This window comes from Schistocerca piceifrons, chromosome 3 (assembly GCF_021461385.2).
Source record: "Schistocerca piceifrons isolate TAMUIC-IGC-003096 chromosome 3, iqSchPice1.1, whole genome shotgun sequence".
NCBI lineage: Eukaryota > Metazoa > Arthropoda > Insecta > Orthoptera > Acrididae > Schistocerca > Schistocerca piceifrons.
Genome location: NC_060140.1, coordinates 391,158,854 through 391,183,580, shown reverse-complemented (window position 1 = coordinate 391,183,580; position 24,727 = coordinate 391,158,854). Strand labels below are relative to the sequence as shown.

Here is a 24,727-nt window from a genome sequence, read left to right as displayed (position 1 = left end):
AAGCGTTCAGTTCATAATGCTATAGAATGTCGGAAAAAAAACCGCAAATTGGCGTTCATAAGAAGAAGAGCAACACCAAAAATGCAACAGGAGCGTAATATGTAAGAAATTGTGCACGTAACCAGTAAGTACAGTTCAAAACGTTACTACTTAATAGGAAATACCAACCACCAGAACTGTTTATAACCTATTGGTACAGTGACAAAAATATAAATTAAATAGCAAACATATGTACGTATTCCAAGCCACTGGTGATGCCTTGCAGAAAATAAAGGCGAAACGCGTATGGCACTAAAATTGTGTTTTATTCAGTTGCTGACAGACGATCCATAAGCAAAAATTATGAATATACTGTAATATTCTCTCACAGTGTCGATGTTACACAGTAACCATCCATTTCCTTTACCGAATGGCGTCAGAAGCTCTTTCCAGATGTCACAAATTCTAGTCTTGGAACAGAAAAATTTAGCAGCATGCTTATTTAACACAATATAGCAAAAGAAAGCGGAATTTCCCCGTAAGAGCATAAAGACTAATTAACGCGCGGCTCACTTCGGTTATCTCTCGCGTGCATTCTCAGAACTCAATTACCGATATCGCCCGCTGAGGCACAGGCGTGTCAGGGCACGCATTCGCTTGTTTGTGTCTCTTCAGATGCGCGCATACATATTAATGAGCAGGAAAGTATAAGCTAGTTCCATACAAAAAAATGCGATAAAAGCAAAGGAGAACCGGTAAAGGAGAAAACAATTCGATGGAAGGCGGTTGCTGAGAGTCAATTGCCAGCCTAACGCCTCATTATTCTATCTGCTTGTAATTAACGATTTCAATGTCATCCTACAGCGGCGCAGTTCCTCTTTCAGCCTCTCCTTGTCGGTCATTCCCCGTATTGTTCCCCGTTATGGCGACTGATAACCTTGCGCTCCACCTGTTGGTGACAAAACACGCGCATACATTTAGTCCTTAGTGTTGTCGGGCAGCTCCACTCGAGAACATTCATTTCTTCTTGTGGTCGCGCAAGTCTGCCGTACAGAAATGGCTCCTAACAACTCGACAGTGGTACGTTTTGTTTTTTGCTGATGACATCTTTTTGTATTTGTGGTAACACCTCTTATAGCTAGCAATTTTGAGCAGTTTCTATGTTCACTTGAATAGCCGACTTTCCGCTTCATACTAACACTATTGTTAGTGTAGCTTCTTGCTCGTACATCAGTATGTGAAGTTCTTGTTTATTATAAAGTTATGATCAGATATCACCCCCGTCTGGCAGACAATTTTGATCTCTTGGGAAGTTTCATAACAGTGTAGTCTCCGCTCTGCTCTTAATACACTCCCTAGACTGTGAATAAGCCCTTTATACGCTGCATCCTCCTTCCCAGAAGTGGTTTTAAGATGTCTTGAAATTTAGCAACACAGTAGAAGAGTTTGTTACAGTGTCAAAGATTCCGAGTGGAAATCACCTACAGGTGGTCAGATTTCTGTTAACTGCTCCCCATTCTCCTGCCTCCACTCGTACGTTTCACATCTCATGGCGGCTTATAACTTTTCTTCACAAAGATAAAACATAGTTCATTGCCAGCACTTTAGAGAACTTTTCGTTTAAAGAATGGCTAACATCTACGACAGGTTGGGGCTAAAATGGAACTGAGAAGAGCGTATAACAAACTGAAGCTGTGATCTGTGGCATGCTAGGCCAGCCTCATTGTAAAAGCACTGTACACGAAAGCAGGATCTAAATGTTCAGGTGAAATTATAAGCACCGCAAGTCTTATACCATAGTGTGTATACCCATTGAGAACACAAACCCAGAGTGAAGCAGTATAATTTTTTTTAATGACTGTACTTTTTTCTTCGTTTTTCAAGTTGGAAGCTAGTGTAATGTGTAGTGAGTGCGACACTGCAGTGAAAACTGGACGACCAGAAATTTTTAGTTGAGTAGTCGAGAGTGCAGTGCTGGAGAGGCAGTGGCAGTGTTGTTGAATGGTTTTGTGTGTGTACTTGTTAATGCTGGATTAAGGTAAGTCACACGGAATATTCTAAATGTATATCGGTCTTGTACTCACAAGATCAATCGCTATCGTTTGCTTACAGAGGACCTCAAAGTGAAGAAGACGACGTCAGTTAGTCTGATTTGGAATGTAGTTGTTTTAATTCTCCCATTAAGTATCAAAAGTCGAGCTGCCAAGTGTGCAAACTGTGTCATTTCTTTAAAAACCGTCATTCTTTAGAATGCTGATCCACGAAATTTTGGAAAAACTCCTGGATTTTTTTTAGTCATCGGTTTTCTGTTTGGTTTGATGCTGTCCGACACGAATTCCTCTCCTTTGCTAACATCCTCATCTCAGAGCAGTACGCCCAACCTACGTCCTCAGTTATTTGCTGGGTGTATTCCAGTCTCCGTCTTTATCCACAGTTTTTCCCCTCTGCGGCTTCTTCCAGTGCCATGGTTATTCCCTGAAGTCTTATTACGTCTCCTGTCATCCCGTCCCTTCTTCTTAGTGCTTTCCATATGTTTCCTTCTTGGGCGATTCTGTGGGTAACCTCTTCATTCCTTACATTAACAGTAAACTTAATTTTAAACATTCTTGTGTATCACCACGTCCCAAATGCTTCGATTCCCTTCTACTCCGGTTTTCCCATAGTCCGTGATCCACTACCGTCCAGTGCAGTAATCCAGATGTACGTTCTCAGGAATGTCTCCCTCAAATGAAGATCAGTGTTTGGTACTAGCAATCTGTTCATGGCCAGGAAATCCCTTTTTGCCAATGCTAGTCTGCCTTTTATGTCCTGCTTGATACATCCGACATGGGTTACTTTTCAAATGGCTCTGAGCACTATGGGACTTAACATCTGAGGTCATCAGTCCCCTAGAACTTAGAACTACTTAAACCTAACTAACATAATGACATGACACACATCCATGCCCGTGGCAGGATTCGAACCTGCGACCGTAGCAGTCGAGCGGTTCCAGACTGAAGCGGCTAGAACCGCTCGGTCACAATGGCCGACGGTTATTTTTCTGCCTTAATTTTGTCTTCTTCGTTACTACAACTTTAATGTTAAGTTGCTCGCTATTCTCACTTCTATTATGTCTCATTACTTTCGTCTGACCTTGGTTTACTGTCAGTCCATATTCTGTACTCCTAGTGTATGCTATATCACGAAACAGCGTGAAAGCAAGTTATAGAGAACCGACGGAGCGCTCGAAATTTCATAGAACAAGCTACACACTGGGAAGCTTTAAATTTCGAGGTGGTTTGATGCAGTTCTTCACATTTCTGTGTCCTGTACGAATCTCTTTGTACAACCATCCTCCTCTACAAACTGTTTTGCATATTCTTCTGTTTTTCCCATTCTAGTGCTTCTTTCAGCACCACTGCCCATTTCTCTAGTAAGGGTGTTTCTACTACTCCTTGCTCATGTATTCTTTTATGTGTGTCTTCTTTTTTTACTTTATCTGTACTCAAGTATTTACGTTCTTCAGCAGCACCATACATCAAATGCTTCCTATTTATTCTTGCCTAGATTTACAATGTTCTATGTTTCATCTTTATACAAATGCTGCCACCAGACGTAGATTTTCAGAAACTTCTTCCTCATTTCCATATCAACATCTACAGACGCAAAAAGATTCCTTCACCTGTGCCAATCTGCCTCTGATCCTTGCCATCCTGCGAAATCTTACGCTGAGAAAGTTCACTTGTTGTGGAATACCATTTACTTTGTAATTGTTGGAATATCATTTACTTAATACTCATTCTTAGCTCTTGAACACATTTTATCATACACTTCCATTATTTGGTAAGAGGGACTTGTATTTTTTTAAGATTTTACAAAATTTATGACAGCATGAAATTCTCTGCCACTGCGCTAACATCTTGTGCCTATGGTCACGTGCCAATTTCAGTTGTAGTTTCCAATGTCGTGGTGTTAACATTGGCACACATATGGGTCGTTGGCTGCGGAGGCCCATCCTCAGGAGTCTCGGCACACTGTGTGTTCAGACACATTTGTACTCTCTCCAGCCTTAAAGTCTGATGTTAGGTCCGCCACAGTTCGCCGCCTGTCCTGTTTTACCAGTCTGCCCAGCCTACGATGTCCTACATCCGTAATTAAGGGTGGCCGCCCAACCTCACAATGTCTGAATGTGGTTTCACCTTGGTTTCACCACGAGTTGAGGACACTCACAACAGCACTCCTCGAACACCCGACAAGTTGTGAAGTTTCCGAAATGCTCGTGCCGAACCTCCGGGCCATCTCAATATGCCCTAGGTCAAACTGAGATAGATTTTGCGCTTTCCCCATTCTACATATGGACAACACGTTCACAGATATTACAGGCACCCTGCGTGTATCTGACTAGCAGTCATTTCTCGCCATGTGACGCTGCTATCGCGTGGACTGATTTATATTGATAGTAGATCTGTGATCATAATGTTCTGGCTGGTCAGTGTGCATTGTCCGACTTTTCCATAAATCAAAAATTCACCTACTGGGCAAGAGAATTATTTCCCCTCTTCTAGAATTATGTCGTTGCCAGTGTCGATGTTAAGCAAGTCATTTTCTGTGTCTACTACCCTTCATCACCTTCAGCTTTGCTCTATTTCTCCTTAAGCCACATTCCGTGTTCAGTATCCTGTCTTATGCTTTCATCAGGCTTCTAAGTGTTCTGTGAATTCAGGCTGGAGAGTACGTCGTCTGCCAACAAAATTAGATACCTGGTTCCCCACTCGCTTACATTCCTTCTCCGAAATTTTCTTTTAATATTTTCAATACTTCTTCCAAGTAAATGTTCAGCGACAGTGGTGTTAACTTGCAACCCTCATTAACACGAACTTTTCTTTATTATTCTCACATTTAATTAGTAGTTAAGAATTCAAATGACAGGGTCCCAATGGTCAAAGTCAAACATCAGGCAAGGACGCGTTTCCGAATTTATTCATCATCAGATACCCAGGAAACAAACATTCGCAGACGTTATGTCACATTTACATTATTATAATATTTGTATATTTTAGACGTAAATTATTCGTCTCTTTACATTACTATCAATTTTCTGCAGACAATTTGCATATCATTCTACCTTATATCGCCGAAGACTTCTCTATATCCTAAAATGTTATTGAGGTATACTTTCAATTTTTAGGCTCAAAGTCGAAATGGTTTGCCTGTGCATTCTCCCACCCTCAAGCTAAACTGGTCTTCGTTCAGTACGTCTTGAATTTTATTCTTATTTGTAATAGTCTGGTCAGAAGTTTACTAAAATATTTTATCAGACTAATTGTTCGATAATTCCACGATACCTTCACCGTTCACCGCACCGCAACACGGTATAAAATGGTCTGAAAGTGTGAGCGAAACCGGTTACCCTTGCCAACAAATATTTTATTGCGGTCAAGACTGTTCCTAATTAAATTTTATCATAATCGTTCGATAGTTTGAACCCTTATGTGCACTTGCCTTTTTCAGTAATGCTGTGGTGACATTTTTCTTTAAAACTTACGTTAAGTTGTCCGTTTGTCACTTCTCCCACATATTTCAGTAGCTCCGTAGGATTGCTGCTGAGTTATTCGGGCTGAGATTATTCACTGGTCTATCAAAAGTTGATCTCGTTTCTGGATCACCTGTTTCCTCCATATTATCTTCCCCTTAGTCTTTCTTAACACTTCGGAACAGTCGCTTTCCATGACTCGTGGTTTCGAAGTACTCCTGTTACATATCACCCACTCTCTTACATCTAATAGATACTAATATCTACATCGTAAATTAACACTTCTATATTTTGCTTTCATGAAATGACGTTCAGTCTTACCGTTAAGTCATGTCTATTTTTCCTTAATATCGTTACAGCTTTCTCGCGCTCATTCTGACATAGCATGTTTGTAGTAACTCTTAATCTTGTTTTTAAGTAACACATAATCCGTGGGTAAGCTCCCTCGTTCTTGATATTCTGCCATTAAGCTCGAGTACTGTTCAGATCTCCGTCATTTCTGCTTTCGCGATACATACTGCATACTTTCCTCCCTTTCTTCTTCATTTTATTCCTCCATTCGTCTACTACAATAGCCTCAAGGCTTTTATTTACGCCAGTGGTCATTGCCTCAGACAATATGTACTTAGTCTCGTTCTGCCTTATATATTCAGTATTTTATCGCGCGTCTCCCCCCACCCATTTCCATTATCCTATCGATTTTCTGCCTTACTTCTACCGCTACTGACTCGCGATCGATATCCGCATCTGCCTGTGCTTTGTAGATTACGATTTTATTTCTAAATATTTCCTAGCTATATTCTCATCTAAATCAGTATTCGATCCATTGCCGTGTAATCGGGTTCCAAACATCTAGGACTACCAAATTTTCATCCGCTATATATACTTTAGCATTTCTTCTACTACTAAAACCATGTATTATGCTGTCAAGGGGACACCACAGTGATTCGTATATACAACTTCCCTAAGTAACACAATCTACATCACAATACATTTACTTCTAACGCCCATAGATAGTCTGTTGAGGTCCCATAACGTTGTAATTTATGTAGATCACCAATTAATAATAAGATCGGTACATAAGCGACTCGAAGTGCTGCCCCACAATGTCAGCATTGGTTCTTAAACGAAAAAGTTTGACAGCCTCTGGTATAAAATATATTTCCTTCAGAAAAATTTACCTGCCAAATATGAGGCGTCCCTTTGACTCAAATGTTGTCAATGACCTAGACAGTCAAATGTTGTCAATGACCTAGACGTCATACGAGGAATCGGAAAGACAGTACAAACTCAAGGTGAGCGCTTGCTCGTTAGCTCATTTTTCAACTGTACATCATTAAAAACAATCAGACATCACCAAATGTTAAATAAGCTGAAAGCTGCTCTTGTAGAATGACGCCTTAGCAGTGCTAATTGCCGTGGTGGCAAGTCATTATTTGTTGATAGCTATAAAGATTCTCTGTTCCCTCTCTTATGTTTTTCACCTTTATATTAAGAACAAGCAAGTTTTAAAAAGAATTAAGCGAGCAGAGCGTTGACTGGTAAACCTTCGATACAACGGTGTTCACAATGGATGTAAGTGAATGACTAAGTAAACTTTCTGCGTGCGAGCACACATGCGACGAATCTTTCTTTTGTTTTATTGTTATATGAGTTTTGGTTAACCTAACTGTCTAGAATGAAATTTTCACTCTACAGCGGAGTGTGCGCTGCTATGAAACTTCTTGGTAGATTAAAACTGTGTTCCAGACCGAGACTCGAACTTGGAACCTTTGCGCACACTCCGCTGTAGAGTGATACTTTCATTCTAGAAACATCCCCCAAGCTGTGACTAAGCCATGTATCCACAATATCCTTTCTTCAGGGAGTGCTAGTTCTGCAAGGTTCGCAGGAGAGCTTCTGTGAAGTTTAGAAGGTAGGAGACGAGGTACTGGCGGAATTAAAGCTGTGAGGACGGGTCGTGAGTCGTGCTTGGGTATCTCAGTTGGTAGAGCACTTGCCGCGAAAGGCAAAGGTCCCAAGTTCGAGTCTCGGTCCGGCACACAGTTTTAATCTGCCAAGAAGTTTCAACCGAACTGTGATCAGATCGAGACAGTTCTGTTCAGAAAAGTGAAATGGATGGTATGATATCGCTTTTTAACAACGGTATTGTTGCGTACACTTCGTTGGCGGCAATGTCGACACTGCTCTATATTTCACCAAAATTCTCTTCTTATGGACCACGTAAGTAACTATTTATGACTTGCCACCTGATCTGAATGCTCCTTCATTCGATTAGGTTGTGATTTCTATTCTCTTGATCACATTACTACGGGTTTCTTTCTTATTTTCAGAATTGGAGAATTATCTCTGCCTATTATTTCATGCCTGATGATGGTCGTTTGTTGTGTCCTTTTGTATCACGGTGGTTTAATCTTTCTGTGATGTTCAAATCTCCAGTTGTAGTACCTTTCCTTTCTTTCGATTTCATGTGGAATATGGTTTAGTATATGTTTCTTCATGGTTATATTCGGTGGCTCTATGTTCTTACGCAGTTTGTATTATTTCTAGCTTACGTGACTCTTTTGGAAATCTTTGTATTTTTTTTTTTTAGAAAATTTTCCTTCTTCTGCCGTTTTATATTTCTTCTCTTTTAATCTAGTCGAGGCATTCAGCTGCATATAAACATTATGTTTTTACTCCCTTCATGTTCAAATTAATCATTCAGCTTCCGGTGAGAAATGGCTCTTATTGTTAACAGTAATTATTTGGAGTGATTTACTACGCGAAACTTAATATTTCACTTTCAGAAATTAATGTTCGTATATGGACGGACTACACAATAAGTTCACGTCCATAGAGCAAAACGTGAACTGTAATTGAAGTGTACTTATTTGAGAAGTAGGCTAAACAGATTTATTTCGTATTGTGATTACCAGTAATTGGAACATTCACCAAATCTATCTGTTATTCTGATTATATTCTCGATATTTGTTGTCATTTTCCGTAATATTTTGCAGCAATATTAACTATTACTCAATTTTGTTTCACGTAGTTGCCTTATCCGTCTTCAGTAATTTTCTTTATAATAAAGTCTTAAGCATGGTTGCGAAACAGCAACTGTGTAACTCTGAGAGGTTGAAAAATCAGCCAACCAGTTGCAAATAAGGGTTTATTAGCCCCTGACCATGGTGTCGATTTTTTTTTTTAAATTGCTTCTTCAGAAGTATTGCCCTTATTACATCATATGATAGCACAATAGATTAGATGAAGCCGAGCGGCTCTTCTCATAAACGAAATTGATGAAAAAAGAATTATTGCAAGATATGGGTTTAGAAAGCCGCAGATTACATATGTCATACTTCAGAATAACTACTCATTAGTAAGTCCACACAGGTAGAGGCCCTTGCCAACATTTAAATGGAGTAGACGTCACAGGATAAAATTTTTGTCTACGTTACATGTACCTTCTGCCAGAGACTAAGGCCAATTGCAGTTCGGACAGGATGACAAAAGACCTCTTAAGACATTAGGAAATAACTTCCATTACACTAGAGAGAGCTAGAGGGTAAAGACTGTAGATTACGAGGGTAATCCCAAAAGTAAGGTCATCTATTTTTTTATAAGTGCATAGACCTGTTTATTTCTTCAGTGGTTGACATTATTTTACGGACTGAACATTTAGCTATATTTCGACATAATCACCATTTCTGTCGATGCCTTTTTCTAGACGCTGTGGCAGTTTTTGTATGTCTATGTCATACCAGCTCGCCGCGCCATGCTGTTCAGAAAGTTATGAACTGGCGTGATTGTTGCTTGACCTCAGGTGTAAAGTGGTATGCCCAGGTTTGGTCACCCGTGACAACAGAATCCAGAAAGTTGTCCTGTTCGGCTGCAAGGCGGTGAAGAAATGCGCGGGAAGCATCCACTTGTTGCCGCATGTGGTCCTCAGTCAGCATGCGTGGCACCCTTTTTGCGCACACCTTCCGGTAGTTCAATGTTTCCGTTAAAATTCTGTGAGTGGTGCTTCGGGAAACCTCAGAAACTAACGTGCAGAGATCATCCAGGGTGATCCGTCGATCTTCACGCATGTTTTGCTCAACCTTCAACACTGTCTCCTCAGAAATTGACGGTCTCCCGCTCCTTTGTTCGTCGAGAATTTCGGTCCGACCAGCTGCAAACTCTCTACACCACTTACGGACATTTTTGACATCCATGCACGACTCTTCATAAACTTCCGTCAATTGGCGATGGATTTCAATCGGCGCAGTGCCCTTTGCGTTCAAAAACCGAATAACTGCGCGCAATTCGCACTTGGCGGTAACATCCAACGGGATCTCCATTCTCAACGGCTACCAAGCCAAGACTGAGCGCCTCAGAGCGGCTTGCGCTTGTTTACACACAGCGCGTGAAGCACTCTTCATAACAGTTTGACCAACTGCCGCACGAACAGAGTTCTGTACTTATAAAAAAATAGAAGACCTTACTTTTGGGATTACCCTTGTAGATAGAGATTAGAACACAACCAGCAAATATTCGAGGACATAGGTTACAATTGCTATTCTGAGACGAAAAGGTTAGCACAGGAGAGGAATTCGTGACGGGCCGCGCAAACCAGTCAGAAGACTGATGGCTCAAAAAGAGCCATCATAATTCGGATTACTTCACTGTAATTGTTGTCTTTAAATAAAGGTGTTATCTCTGTTCTTCTCATTGTGTACGTCTTTCGTATACCTTTTGTACTCTACTGTAGCAGGTCTTTCTAAGTATGATCCAAGTTTCATCGAACTGTGTTACTTGGCAGTGACACATTATGCGAAACTGAGTTTCGTACTTAAGTTTTACGTAGCAGTGCACCATTAGCGCCAGGAAATGAGCAACTGAATCCCCTACATTCAGTCCTGGAGACTGATTGACGGAAAGATCTGCTTGTTAAAATAAGTTTGTGGAAACATATTGCAGCTAGAGAAATCTAGAGTAAACCAGCAGCCTTCAGCGTATCGGACGAAGTCGTGTGGCCTGTTGGCAACAGCTGACCTTTTAAAAAACTGTGCGTATGAAGTAGTGAGGGAGTGATCCTCAGAGATCAGTACAGTTGTTTTACGGGTTTTTTTGAAAAAAGGGGCAGCTGGATGAGTGGGAATTTGCTAGGCGGAAGGTTTCATTTGAGAAAATGGGGACATCCGATAGCCGATGTAGTGTTTGGTAACAAAGAGGCCGAGTTGACGAGGACTTATAAAAGACAATAACGTCCATTTGTTCCTGTGGATACCTGTGGTGATTTTCAGGCGTTTCCTCCAACCTTTTAATGTTATATTGTTACCCGGTTTTATTTTCTGGAGGAAACACTATAAACGGGTATAGAGACTATCTTCTTAGCCCGTTATTCGATCTAGTGTTCGGATATGAGTGGCTTTCGATAGTAGTTGGATAGTTACATCGTATTAATTAGCAGTTGCAACTAGACACGCTATACGGCACTGTTACTGAAGTGTCGGCAGAAGTGCCAACACCGTGTTGTTTGAGGAAGCCGGAATGCACGCTATAAGCTCACGCAGGATGGCGTGAGGTCTGAAACAGGATACGTAATGAATGCTATAAAGAAAAGTACGTAGCTGCTGGAATACTTAACTTTAATCCACAATTGGGGAACATTGGTCTTGTTGATACAGTATTATCATTTCAATATAACTTCGTGATGGCGCCTTGCTAGGTCGTAGCAATTGACTTAGCTGAAGGCTATGCTAACTATCTTCTCGGCAAATGAGAGAGTCTTCGTCAGTGTCTGTTGCTAGCTACGTCGGCTGTACAACTGGGGCGAGTGCTAGTACGTCTCTCGAGACCTGCCCTGTGGTGGCGCTCGGTCTGCTATCACTGACAGTGGCGACACGCGGGTCCGACATGTACTACTGGACCGCGGCCGATTTAAAGCTACCACTTAGCAAGTGTGGTGTCTGGCGGTGACACCACAGTTATACACAACTCAAATGCGACTGGACAAATGGTTTTCTGTGGGCTATATGAAACGTAATATTTCAATATCGGTCACTGAATCAAATGAGACTGATCGTACATCAATCCCGTCTCCGGCCATCCTGATTTAGGTTTTCCGTGATTTCCCTAAATCACTTCAGGCAAATGCCGGAATGGTTCCTTTGAAAGGGCACGGCCGATTTCCTTCTCCATCCTCACCCGAGCTTGCGCTCCGTCTGTAATGACCTCGTTGTCGACGGGACGTTAAACACTAATCTCCTCCTCCTCCTCCACTGATCGTACACAGTTGTTTTTAAGCCCAAAGCGAAGTACAAAGTTAAGCCAGAACTCTTTTCTCTAGTATCGACAACTGCAATATAAAACAGAAAATAACGAACAAATAATTACGTAAATAGAATGAAGGATGAATAGACGAAATCGATTCCGTAGGACAATGATGTTGTCTCTAACCATTTGATTAGACTTTCACCCAGAAGTTTGAAACAAATAGGTCAGATCCATCTCACATGTTTATCTGCTCTTATAAGTCATTCCGTTTCACATTAACGTTCGCTACTTTCTGCAGAGGTAAGCTTCTCTTTTTACTCTCAATATTAACTCTGATATTGGTCATGTGTGTCTTCGATTTATCCCTTTCCTATTCTTTAGCTATCTGTCCATGACTGAGATGAGTAAGTGTTAGTTTTCGTAAGGGAGGCTAGTATCTGTTGAACGCTAGGGCATGAGCCGCGCTGTCCCCGGCTTACGCGTTGGATTAAACCTTGACTGTTACTCTGCATTTGGTTTCCCGCGGTTATTGCGGTTATGCCTTGGTTCTTCCTCTTTCTACCTGTGGCAGCAGATGTGTGTATCGATATTCGGACCTTGTACTATCTTTGGTCTGGTGCTGATAAAATGGTTCAAATGGCTCTGAGCACTATGGGACTTAACTGCTGTGGTCATCAGTCCCCTAGAACTTAGAACTACTTAAACCTATCTAACCTAAGGACATCACACACATCCATGCCCGAGGCAGGATTCGAACCTGCGACCGTAGCGGTCACGCGGCTCCAGACTGTAGCGCCTAGAACCGCACGGCCTCTCCGGCCGGCCTGGTGCTGATAGTTTCCGGCTAGATGGTGTGCCGCAGTCGGTCGGTTGGTGTGGACCAGCCAGGAAATCTCCGCGCGGCGCAGTGGGCCGGGCCCGCTGGCGGTCTCTACGCAGTGTCGCAAGTGTGTGGGAGCTGTTCCGATTGCTACGAGGTTCGTGGCTCACCGACCCAAGACATCACAGTTGAGTGGTGATTTAATTACCGAAGGCAGTCTGTTCACATTGTGCCGTTGGTTTTCATGGTTGGGGCTGTTGGGGGGGGAGGGGTATTCCTGTGAGCAACAGCGAGTGTTAGAGTTGGCGAAAGTTTGGCCACCATCCGGTGGAGTTTAACTGTATTTTGGTTATTTGGAGTCCAAGTGCACCAGCGGAATTTTCTGCCTTGTGGCCGTTAGCGTTCCGGCTATTTGCCCCGGCCGCTGACGTAAAATTCAGGCAGTGTCCTTTCCTCACCGTGTTGTCGCTGTCCGACACGTGTGTGTATTTTTGACAGCTTATGCACGCTTGGTTGTGGGCGGCTGCGCGTTTTACGTTTTGGCATTGGAGTTCCTTGTGTACTTGTTGGTGGGTCCGTTGACTGTCTCTTGGTTGGGTTGCCGGCGGATCGGATATACACTCCTGGAAATGGAAAAAAGAACACATTAACACCGGTGTGTCAGACCCACCATACTTGCTCCGGCCACGGCGAGAGGGGTGTACAAGCAATGATCACACGCACGGCACAGCGGACACACCAGGAACCGCGGTGTTGGCCGTCGAATGGCGCTAGCTGCGCAGCATTTGTGCACCGCCGCCGTCAGTGTCAGCCAGTTTGCCGTGGCATACGGAGCTCCATCGCAGTCTTTAACACCGGTAGCATGCCGCGACAGCGTGGACGTGAACCGTATGTGCAGTTGACGGACTTTGAGCGAGGGCGTATAGTGGGCATGCGGGAGGCCGGGTGGACGTACCGCCGAATTGCTCAACACGTGGGGCGTGAGGTCTCCACAGTACATCGATGTTGTCGCCAGTGGTCGGCGGAAGGTGCACGTGCCCGTCGACCTGGAACCGGACCGCAGCGACGCACGGATGCACGCCAAGACCGTAGGATCCTACGCAGTGCCGTAGGGGACCGCACCGCCACTTCTCAGCAAATTAGGGACACTGTTGCTCCTGGGGTATCGGCGAGGACCATTCGCAACCGTCTCCATGAAGCTGGGCTACGGTCCCGCACACCGTTAGGCCGTCTTCCGCTCACGCCCCAACATCGTGCAGCCCGCCTCCAGTGGTGTCGCGACAGGCGTGAATGGAGGGACGAATAGAGACGTGTCGTCTTCAGCGATGAGAGTCGCTTCTGCCTTGGTGCCAATGATGGTCGTATACGTGTTTGGCGCCGTGCAGGTGAGCGCCACAATCAGGACTGCATACGACCGAGGCACACAGGGCCAACACCCGGCATCATGGTGTGGGGAGCGATCTCCTACACTGGCCGTACACCACTGGTGATCATCGAGGGGACACTGAATAGTGCACGGTACATCCAAACCGTCATCGAACCCATCGTTCTACCATTCCTAGACCGGCAAGGGAACTTGCTGTTCCAACAGGACAATGCACGTCCGTATGTATCCCGTGCCACCCAACGTGCTCTAGAAGGTGTAAGTCAACTACCCTGGCCAGCAAGATCTCCGAATCTGTCCCGCATTGAGCATGTTTGGGACTGGATGAAGCGTCGTCTCACGCGGTCTGCACGTCCAGCACGAACGCTGGTCCAACTGAGGCGCCAGGTAGAAATGGCATGGCAAGCCGTTCCACAGGACTACATCCAGCATCTCTACGATCGTCTCCATGGGAGAATAGCAGCCTGCGTTGCTGCGAAAGGTGGATATACACTGTACTAGTGCCGACATTGTGCATGCCCTGTTGCCTGTGTCTATGTGCCTGTGGTTCTGTCAGTGTGATCATGTTATGTATCTGACCCCAGGAATGTGTCAATAAAGTTTCCCCTTCCTGGGACAATGAATTCACGGTGTTCTTATTTCAATTTCCAGGAGTGTAGTTGGGCCGACTACCTGTCTCCCATAAGCGAACGTTAATATTTCAAGTGCAGACCGATCCCCGGAAACTTCTGAGCGCCGTTGGCTGTACTGCCTTTTCTTATTGATGTTTGATTGTGTATTTTAATGGTTCATAGCCGATGGCTTGAATTTGTATGCTTTTAGTTGGGTTTTAAATAACGGGCCTTCAGCCGTTTTGAAATTGAAAGTTCCTTACTTGTCAAGTCTTAGATTGTTTGAGCATCCAGCCTCATTTGAAATATTATTTAAGGATAAAACCTTGCGCTTTTTCCCTTTCGAAAATTTATTGCAGTTGTGTTTTAAATCATGGGCCTTCAATCGTTTTAAAAATTGAAGAGGTTGTGTCCTTAAGCCATAAGACTGTGTGACATATTCAGTCGATAGTTACGGTCGGAAATATGCGCTGTAATGTTTGGGCAACTAAATAAAGCTATATGTGTTCGAATGTAACTGATAGCCGCTCATTTTTGGCCCCTTTTCACAATTCCAACTACCTGTTTTGTCCTGCGGCTTGAACAATGCGTTTCAGGGCAGTTGTACCAATAGTGGCAGTTTCAGTCGAAAGGGAGAGAGGCTTAGCGTTGCTGTAGGTCAGGTGCGTGAACAGGTATACAGTTAAGTTCGCGGGAGGAACACTACTCGTCTCTGGCTTTCCCCGTCCCGCTGGCAGTAGATAAGAGTAGGTGTCCTCCGGTCACTCTACAGATGAAACTTTTGGAATGTATTTAGTATGTAATACTTAACCACATTTATTTCAGCTTTTTTTTATTTTTGTTGAAAATAAAGTTGGTAATGGTAGGAGACGTTTCGCAGGTGACTTTACTGTTTCTTGCACTTTGATAGGGAGTACTTTGTATGTGAGTGAGTTGCCCACCACGTTTGATGTGGTACAGAGGAACTTCCTTTCCCCATGCAGATATAAAGTTGAAATTGCTTTTAACGTGTGAAGTAAATCTGTGATAAGCAATCGCTAGAAGTGCAGGGCTGGATTCTGTATTTTTCGCTTGAAACTAGATGGCTTTGTTCAGCTGTCATATCACATGGGCAATGGTAGAATTTATGTCTAATCCTTATTTAACTTTCAGTAAACGCTTGTGTTTTAAACGCGTGAGGATATGCACAGAAAGTTACAAATTTAACTGACATTTCTTTCGAAAACAGATGGGTTTTGTGTCACTCATGGTGTGTTAAGCCATGTGTTGCTTAGAGAACAAGGCATTGCAGTTCCTTATTAATCATCGGAAAGATCATCGGACACAGCAGAATAAATGCTCAAATGTTTGCATCATTGTTCGTCGTTTTCTAATTGTGTAATTTTACTGTAATAGTAATGGTGGAATAAAATTTGTGAAAACTTTGTCAGTGTTACCCACAGAAAATGTAAGACCTCGGTTTGGATAAAGCCCAAGGTCTTATCGAAACCCACTGTCAAATACTGTCATAACATCTTTGTATTTCAATGTCACAAACAAAGAATATGAGTCATAGTTTGCACATGTGTGAATTTATGCTTAATGGAGAAGGTACAGCACCTAAAAGTAGAAACACAAAAATATCATTTCTAGCATTATGATGTAAAAAAATCTCAAAATTTTACATGCCCAAGTTTCAGATCGCAGTACAGCCTCAAAAGGCGACTACAGTGCAAAAGAGGCAGAACTACACACTTTCAAACATCAGACAAACTACTTATATAAATATCATGCCTGACAATGAGAACAAATTCTAGAAACGCGTCGTGATAAGCATGAAGAAATTACGTAATTGCTGCAGTGTATCTTTATTTAAATCGTGAATGACAGTTGTTAGACATCGATTCCGTCGAACGAAATTTAGTTAATAATAACTTACGGTAAGAATTTTATTCGTCACACTTGTAGCCTAACTAGTCGAAACAACAATCTTACACAAATTGGTACTAAAGCTTGAGGCTAGGCACAACACTAACTTTAGACGTAATACAGCGTCAAACTATATATAAATAAATATAGAAATCAACGAGATCGTTGACTGGAATTGTGATGATAATTTTAATGAAGTGTGTTCAAATGGAGGCATCATAGCTTAGGCACATTTCTGCATACTCTTTAGTAAATTTAACTACCTATACATTTTGTTGAACATTAAAGGTTTCGAAATATATTCGCTGTAAACGAATTCGTTGACACCAGCTACCCAGTGGTGACATATGAAAACTTGTGTCGCAGCAGGACCCGAGTCCAGATTTACCACTTCTCGCGAACAGTCACCTCAACCACTTCGGCTATCCATGCATGCTCACTGGACTGACCCAAACTTCCACATATGACACTGTGTACATCCTTGTACCACAGTCCACTAAAGTCATTACCTAATGCTCGTAACATTACTTGGATTCCTGCAGCGGGTAAAATGAAATAATGAGAAATCAAGATCAATGGTATCATTGTATTCCCGCCTAGACTTGTAATACTTGAACACATATCTATGTACCGAGCGGCACAAATTTTCATATGGCGCTGTTGGGTAGAATATCTGTACCTAATACGGCAGGTGTGAAGGAATTCGCAGTCAGTGGATTAATTTCGAAATATTTCGTACACTTGTGGATCAACAACAGTGTCTGTTGTATCAGACATATATGTAAAAGATGAAAGTGACTTGCTGCCTTCGTTGCCGGCGTCGCGAGCAGTTAAATAACGTGTCGCGTTTGTACTTTGCATGTCTATTTCAGTGCTTTGAATTTTATGAACAACTATTATTTTATATTTTAAATTATTTTACATTTTAATAACTTTTATCAGTAGCGTGTTTACAAGCATGCCTTAATTTCCAGTGAGCTCATGTCACCGCCACGATCCGTACGCTGTCTTCAGTTTTCTTGCAGCATGTAAGGTGTTTATGGTAGTGTCAGTGAATATCAAAATTTCTCCTATATATTCTGAGTCAGTGCGGCCTTCTTAACTTGTCCAGAGGGCACGCGGCCTCAGTACCCACACTACCCGGATGTACCCACTGCTGACTCGCCGGTACCTGCTGGCCACCGCTACAGATAGCCTGTGCTGACTGCTTACCACAACCTCCCAAGCGCCTGCCCAGAGAGAAGCCGGACTCACATAGCCCGGCCACATCACTGTAGTTCGCCACCACAAACTGCTCAGCCAAAATATATCCAGCACCCTCGTGCCTATGCATATTGGTCGATAGTAATGTCACAGAGTGACTGTTTTAATCCTGTCTTGCAGGTTAGTATGAGCCTGGCGATCTTTATTTAGCGGTTAGTATCTATTTATAGTGACCCAGAATCTAGGGGGAAATAATAATAATAAAAAAGGTAGCATCTTTGATTAGAAATCCAAACATCCTCGGTCATTGGTTAGAATATCGTCACTGTTTAAATGTTAAGTAAAAATCATCATAAATGGCGGCCAAAGACTTCCGGCACAAGGAGCCACCCTCATTGTGCCAATGACCTTGTCAAGGACGGGCGGCGGAGCGGACAAAAATTCAGGGCACATTCTTGACATTCGGCTAGAAACTGCCCCTAAAAGGCGGAAGAATCAGCGATGATCAATAGATTAGTGGGATACATCCAACAAATAACTGATGACGTAGGTTGCAAAGGTTATTCTGAGATGAAAAGGTTGGCACAGGAGAGGAATTCATGGCGAGTGACGTCAAACCAGTCAGAAGACTCATGACCAAAAAAAAAAAGGTATATGTTTAGTAGTGCATAGAAATAATCTAGGTCCAAGGAGAAACATTTCCAAGAATATGTGCAGATCAATACGTCAGAAAATTTGTCTTGCGCAGCACACAGCACTGAGACAATGGATTGTGGTAGTGGCCGTGAGTGGATCCTTGCCAGATGCTGTGGAACCTCCGAGATGACAAATGGGAAGCAAGCAATATATATTTCGTTACAGGTACTGGTCCTACATTGTCTTAGGAGAGACTCTGTGTTTGGAAGGAAAGTATAAGAGATGCTATGCCAGCTGAAGGTTCGAGTCAGACTGAGTCAGACGTAGAAGCATATTTGGATAGTGCAACTGCTGGTGTACTTCCTATAAAATCCAAGTCTATGTTTTAGACTCCCTATCTAGATATAGGTTGTATTTGGAACATATAATCAAAGGTTCTAATATTCTAGCACACTACGTATAAAACGTAAGAGATTTAGTATGTTGCTAGCAACTTGTTATATGTTAATAAAGTTGTTCGCCCTTCCATGTGACTAATTCAGTTGACTGAAACTGTCATCATTACAGAGGTGTGAACATTGAGTTGCGGCAGTATTCGTAAATTTTCCTCTCAAAAGGATTGCTTGAAATCACAATTTTAATTTAGAATTTCACTTCGCCTCTGTCGATTTTGCTTGTACTCTCATCAAAAAGTTACTGGCTTCTGTAGCAGCATGGCCTCAGACCGTCACCTCACGCCTAACCCAGATACTTGCCGACATTCAATAGCACTGCACTCGTACCAGGACAACGGCTCTGTAAGTGTGACCTGCAACTCTAGCAATAATGGGCGTTTCGAGACGTTTTGGAAGCGCTTGGCTGGCTACTTACATGACTTCAGTCACAACGAGCCCTCTCTTGATGTACATAGCCATCCTGGCTAAGTTGCGACAGCTAGGGTTCAACTGATGTCTGCTGTTCTGCTATTCTTTAGCTTCTGCTGCAAGGCCTCCAACATTCTCCCATCAACCTGATGGAACTACCAGCCGTGTGTCCAGCCACAGCCTGGGTAACCCAAGGGTCGAGTTAATGTTCTCTCTCAGCTCAGAACCCTGTTGTCCAGCAGCGTCAACCACCGTTCTCTGGTCACTGGTACAAGATCCTGGCCTTTGTCCGCCACCATCTACAGCCGGGGCAGCACATCAGCTTCTTCCAAGGGCAGTTACAAAAACAGAGGCTCCCCTCCCCTTATGCGACAACGAAGCAATATGTTGTTAGCAATGTTGCCGCCGAGCTGTGAAATGAAAAACACTGAAACCAGCACATCCTCACCAGCCCATCTCTGCTAGGTTCACCGATGGGCAGCGACATCTGCCTCCGCCGCTTGCCTCCAGTCTGGGCCTATCTCGCTTAGCACACATTATTTGTTACCACAGGCTACCTTCATCTTCTGCACCTGTTCTCCACTCCACCAGAGAAGCACTCACCACATACAGTCCACTGATGTTTGAACCAGTAACAGGCTTCCATAAAAATCTGTTACAGTTGTGAAGGTGCTGTTGCTAAAGAAATTAGCCAAGATAGTTAAAAGGATTTCACCCATTGTCCTTGTTTATTTCCTATAATTGATTTCCAAGCCACATGTTAAACACACTTTTCCAATAAATCTTTTAGAACCATTTAACAGGAAGTTTTGTCTCGACCATCATTGAAATTCTAAGTCTTGCAGTATACTGTGGACTATTCAAAATTTCGCCGGCCCCTGTGGTCGAGTGGTTCTGGGCGCTTCAGTCCGGAACTGCGCGGCTGCTACGGTCGTAGGCTCGTATCCTGCCTCGGGCATGGATGTGTGTGCTGTCATTAGGTTACTTAGGTTTAAGTAGTTCCAAGTCTAGGGGACTGATGACCTCAGATGTTAAGTCCCATAGTGCTTAGAGCCATTTGAACCATTTGTTCAAAATTTCATCTTCCCCACCCCACAAAACGTTAGGTGAGTGGGGAACATCGGCTCTAATGAACAGCTCTCTTGGAATATTCGTGATCTTTTGCAGAAGAATCTTGTGAGTAGTAAAAAGATGCAAGACATTTTAGCTTTATTATGGTTGATAACTTTGACCAAAGGTTTTCTTAATCAACACACTTATTAAAAAAATGTGAGTCACTTTTTCTTCCAAATAGTAGAGCCACATCTGTAAAAAAAGTTTGGTGAAAAGAAATGCAACATTTGTATATCACAACTAAAGATTTAACAAAAATGTTAAAGTACTTATGATGGAAGTTGACTAGATAATAAGTTGCTCATGGTGTTTTTCTATTATGGAAAACGAGAATATGAGGAACGATGACACATGTTCAGAGCACTGTAATAGTTATTGACTCTGAAATGGTTAGAATACTGCATTTAGAAGCAAAATCAAGAGATCATTATACTGAAATGATACAATTTCTTCATCTTTTAGTAACAAAAGGCTACCAAGAAACACTCCTGAGCCATAATTTCGGATGGATAAGTAATATTTCTAAATAAGTGTTAATAAAGGTAAGATTTTATTAGAAATGCAACAACATTCGTAACAAACAACCAACCAAAAATAACCCGACAGAAGGAATACAAATTACCAAACGAAGCAGTTCTCAATATGCCAACTGTTAAAGTAATCTTACTATACTTTCCTATAATTTTGGACGAAGTGATATATTTGGTCGCTGTTAATTAATTAGTCTGAATACTGATTTCTGAATTTCATATTCAGCGAAGTTTAGGAATATATAGATTCAAAAACAAATACGTTTCACAGGGAAACAATGGAGTCTACGAGAAAGGTAGTGCAATTATTTGAACATGTACATTTTAGGCAGAAACAATATCACACATGCTATAATCCTGAAGTAATATTTTAGAAATCTCTACGTTTGGTTCTAAGGCACTCCAGTTTCATGGAACTTTTCAACTATTTTACATGAAAGATCGCGATAATTTTCGGTCTGTAGGAAAGTAAAAGGGGCCTGTGTGCACAAGAAAAGCAATGAACTTGAACTCTTACTTATGTGTAAAACAACTGAACTGTGTCTTTGTCTACAGTTCATACCATGACAACACCCCTCCTCACACACAAACACACACACATACATAACTTGAATTTCAACATTTATATGTGCATTATAAACAATATATTAGTGGCGAAACTATGAAAGCTTACTAATGTTTTAAATGTTTTATACACTGCACCTCTGGCCTCGATGCTATTCTCAGCACTCAATGAGGTGATTGTAAATCTCGCAAATTGTGAGACGAATGAATTACTTATTTGATTATATCAAAATAAAACATTTAGTATACATACCTTAATAAATATATTTTAGTGGTTTTTTGCAGTTTGTGCTCGATAATATTTTAGTGTCATAACACAGATTTTCGAAAATCATAAATGGTTTTATGATATTTCTGTTTCATTAATAATAAATAGTAGTTTTATATATATATATATATATATATGAAATGTATATGAAATAAAATAAATAAATAAAAGATGGATAGAGTGTATACTATGTAAGCAGGATATTCCGGGTTCGAGTGCCGGTCGGTGCACACATTTTCAACTGTCCGAAAGAACAGATACCATCTAAGACTCACCCGCCATTTGACCATCTTCTTCTGTGCGGATGCACAAACAATGCCCGCACTTTTACGGTAATCGGCGGTAAAGCTGCGAGTAAGGAATATGATGGGCGCCGGCACGGTAGCTCAGTGTGTTCGGTCAGTGAGCTGGTTGGCCTCTGTAATAAAAAACTGAGTGAAAGCATCAACAACGAACTTGAACGGATGCCATGTGACGTCCGCAACGACCAAACACAACGATCAGCAACGAACAAAATGTAAAATAAATAAAAATAATAAAAGATGGATAGAGCGTATGCTACGTAAGCAGGATATCCCGGGTTCGAGTCCCGGTCGGAGCACACATTTTGAACTGTCCCCGTTGACTTATATCAACGCCTGTATGCAGCTAAGGGTATTCATTTCATTGCAATTTCAAATAGTAGTTCTGTTTATCCGAATGCATATGTTTGATGAATATTTTCATGTCACATGAAGGAACGTAACTTGGAAATCCAGTACTCAATCTTTTTTTTCTGCATTTCAGACATTTGAAACACGTGCAGATGGAGAGACAGAAAGATTAAACTTTACGGCACAAAAAGAGCCGACATTCGAAAACATACTAGAGAAGATAGACAGCCGAGGGAGATTTCAAGTTCGGCTGAACCTTGTTTACGTTTGTCTGTCCGTACTGTTGTGCACTATGCCTGGTCACATGTTCGTTTTGTCAATGGTGATTCCAGACCACTGGTGTCACGTTCCTGGGAGACCTGAGAATATCAGCGTCGAGAAGTGGAAGGACATGACAATACCACCGTAAGAAGCTGCTGAGATCATGCAGCATCTTTTTTCGTGTTATCGTATAGTACTAATATTGCTTGATTCCACAAAACATGTAATATGTAAAACTTAGCCAAAATATATTCGTACATGTTTTTCAGTACTGTTAACGTTAATAAAATAAGTGTCATTTTATGTTCTCGCAGGGATGGCAAGTCGTACAGTAAATGTTTCATGTACAAAGATTTTGACAAGAGAAATGAGACAGTTGGATGCCAGGATGGTTGGGAATACGATACGACGTGGTTTTCACTCACTATACCATCTCAAGAAAACTGGGTGTGTGAGAAGAAGATTATAGTCAGCAATACTCTGGCCACCGTCCAAGGGCTTTCTGTGATCGTAGGTCTTGCCATCTGCTACATAGGTGACAGGTCAGTATGAGTAACAATAAATGTAGTTTCTTTCTTCCCCTTGGCTTCTTTCTTACTCATACGTGAGCTGAACTTGTGATAAAAACAACAGGCGCTAAACAAATATATGGAAAGACCAAAAACACAACACATTACCATGGTTAATAAAGTGTAGGAAACCCTTTGACATTCAAAACTATTTCCTGTTGTCTCGGATGGATAAATACAGGTCCTGTAGGGATTTCAAAGGAATCTTACAACTTTCTTCCTGCAAAATAGTGGCAAGTTTAGGTAACGATGATGGAGATGGAAAGCGATCATGCACCCTTTTCTCAAAAGTAGACCATAAAAAGTTCAGTAGTACTGAGATACTGTAGTAGCCAGGGAAGATGCGACAGTTCATCCTCATGCTCACAGAAAGAGTTCTGAAGAATGCGATCTGTGTGGTCAGGAGCCCAATCGTCTTGAACACGGCATCACCGCTGAGAAACAAACACTGTAGCATGGGAAGGACATGCTAAGCCAACATGATGGTATAATCATTGGCTGTAATGCGACTTTGCAGAGTAACAATGCGGCCCATGAAATGTAGCTGCCCAAATAATTATCAAATCCCTGCCATTATGATGTAATAAAATAAAAGTTACGTTGTTATTCTATGGAAAAGATTGAGGTTTCGTTTATTGTTTTATCAATCACAATTGGCGTAAGAATCATGGATTGACCATTGTCATAAGATATTGCATTATGAAATGTGAATAGGCTTTACTTGCAGTTTCACGTGGCTTGTGGCAGTCACAGCTGGCGTGCGCTTGATTAAGAAATTGCATTATCGTCTTTCTAATTACTTCATGATCGTAGATACGATCATACCCCGTTGTGAAGTTACTGTTATGACAAAACAATTTCCTAAGGACCAGAAAGTTCTTAAGGGCGCAAAAACAACTGTAACATCACACAAAAGGGGAATTCAATATCAGAGCTGATGCAATAAGACGATGAAATAGTTTTTTTATGTAACACACGCATTGGACTGCTGATCTTGGTGTCTGCAATCTTAGCAAAATACATTGTTAAAATGTAAATAATACTGAGGAGATGATAGGAATGAGCACTGCTAAATGATTCATTATTTCCAGAAAAAAATTTATTATAACTAAAACATATATCGTACCTTATGCTTAGTACAATAATGACGGAACATTTTTATGTCCGTTTCATGTCCATTGAGAGCTCTTTTATATCGCCATTGCCCTCTTGAGTCGCCCGTGCGTCGTCACGGTAAGTTATAACAGTTCTTTTTACACTTCACTCAAACTTAGACGGAACACGTTTTTATACATTTAGTAAAAACTACATCAGACCGCCACAAATCTGCGTCCGTCTTACTTATGAAAAACGGTAGAGGTGTTTAGCGCTCAGGGCTTCATTTGTTCTCCAGCTAACAAAATAGTGAAGGATCGCATATCGATCCGTATTCTTCTGTTTATATTGCCGCCCAAAGATGACGAATTACATTATTTAGGTAATTTCACCGTCGCTATGCGACGCCTTATTATACGTTAATCATTCTTTATAAACAAGTATTCGCCTTCTTGGTTAAAGTGTTAACTATTTGCTGTTTTAATGAAGCCAAAAATAGCGAATATCACACCATGTTT

The 24,727-nt window shown here is 41.9% G+C and overlaps 1 protein-coding gene across 1 annotated transcript in view; it reads left to right on the top strand.

The window, feature by feature from the left end:
* Positions 1 to 917: 917 nt before the first annotated feature.
* Positions 918 to 24,727, top strand: part of LOC124789285 (solute carrier family 22 member 7-like) — a 96,681-nt gene continuing 72,871 nt past the window's right edge. Inside the window, exons 1-3 of the mRNA XM_047256591.1 lie at positions 918 to 1,059; positions 22,418 to 22,689; positions 22,860 to 23,087. Coding sequence (XP_047112547.1) covers positions 1,036 to 1,059; positions 22,418 to 22,689; positions 22,860 to 23,087 — 524 coding nt within the window. The 5' untranslated portion in view covers positions 918 to 1,035. The remainder of the gene's footprint in view (positions 1,060 to 22,417; positions 22,690 to 22,859; positions 23,088 to 24,727) is intronic.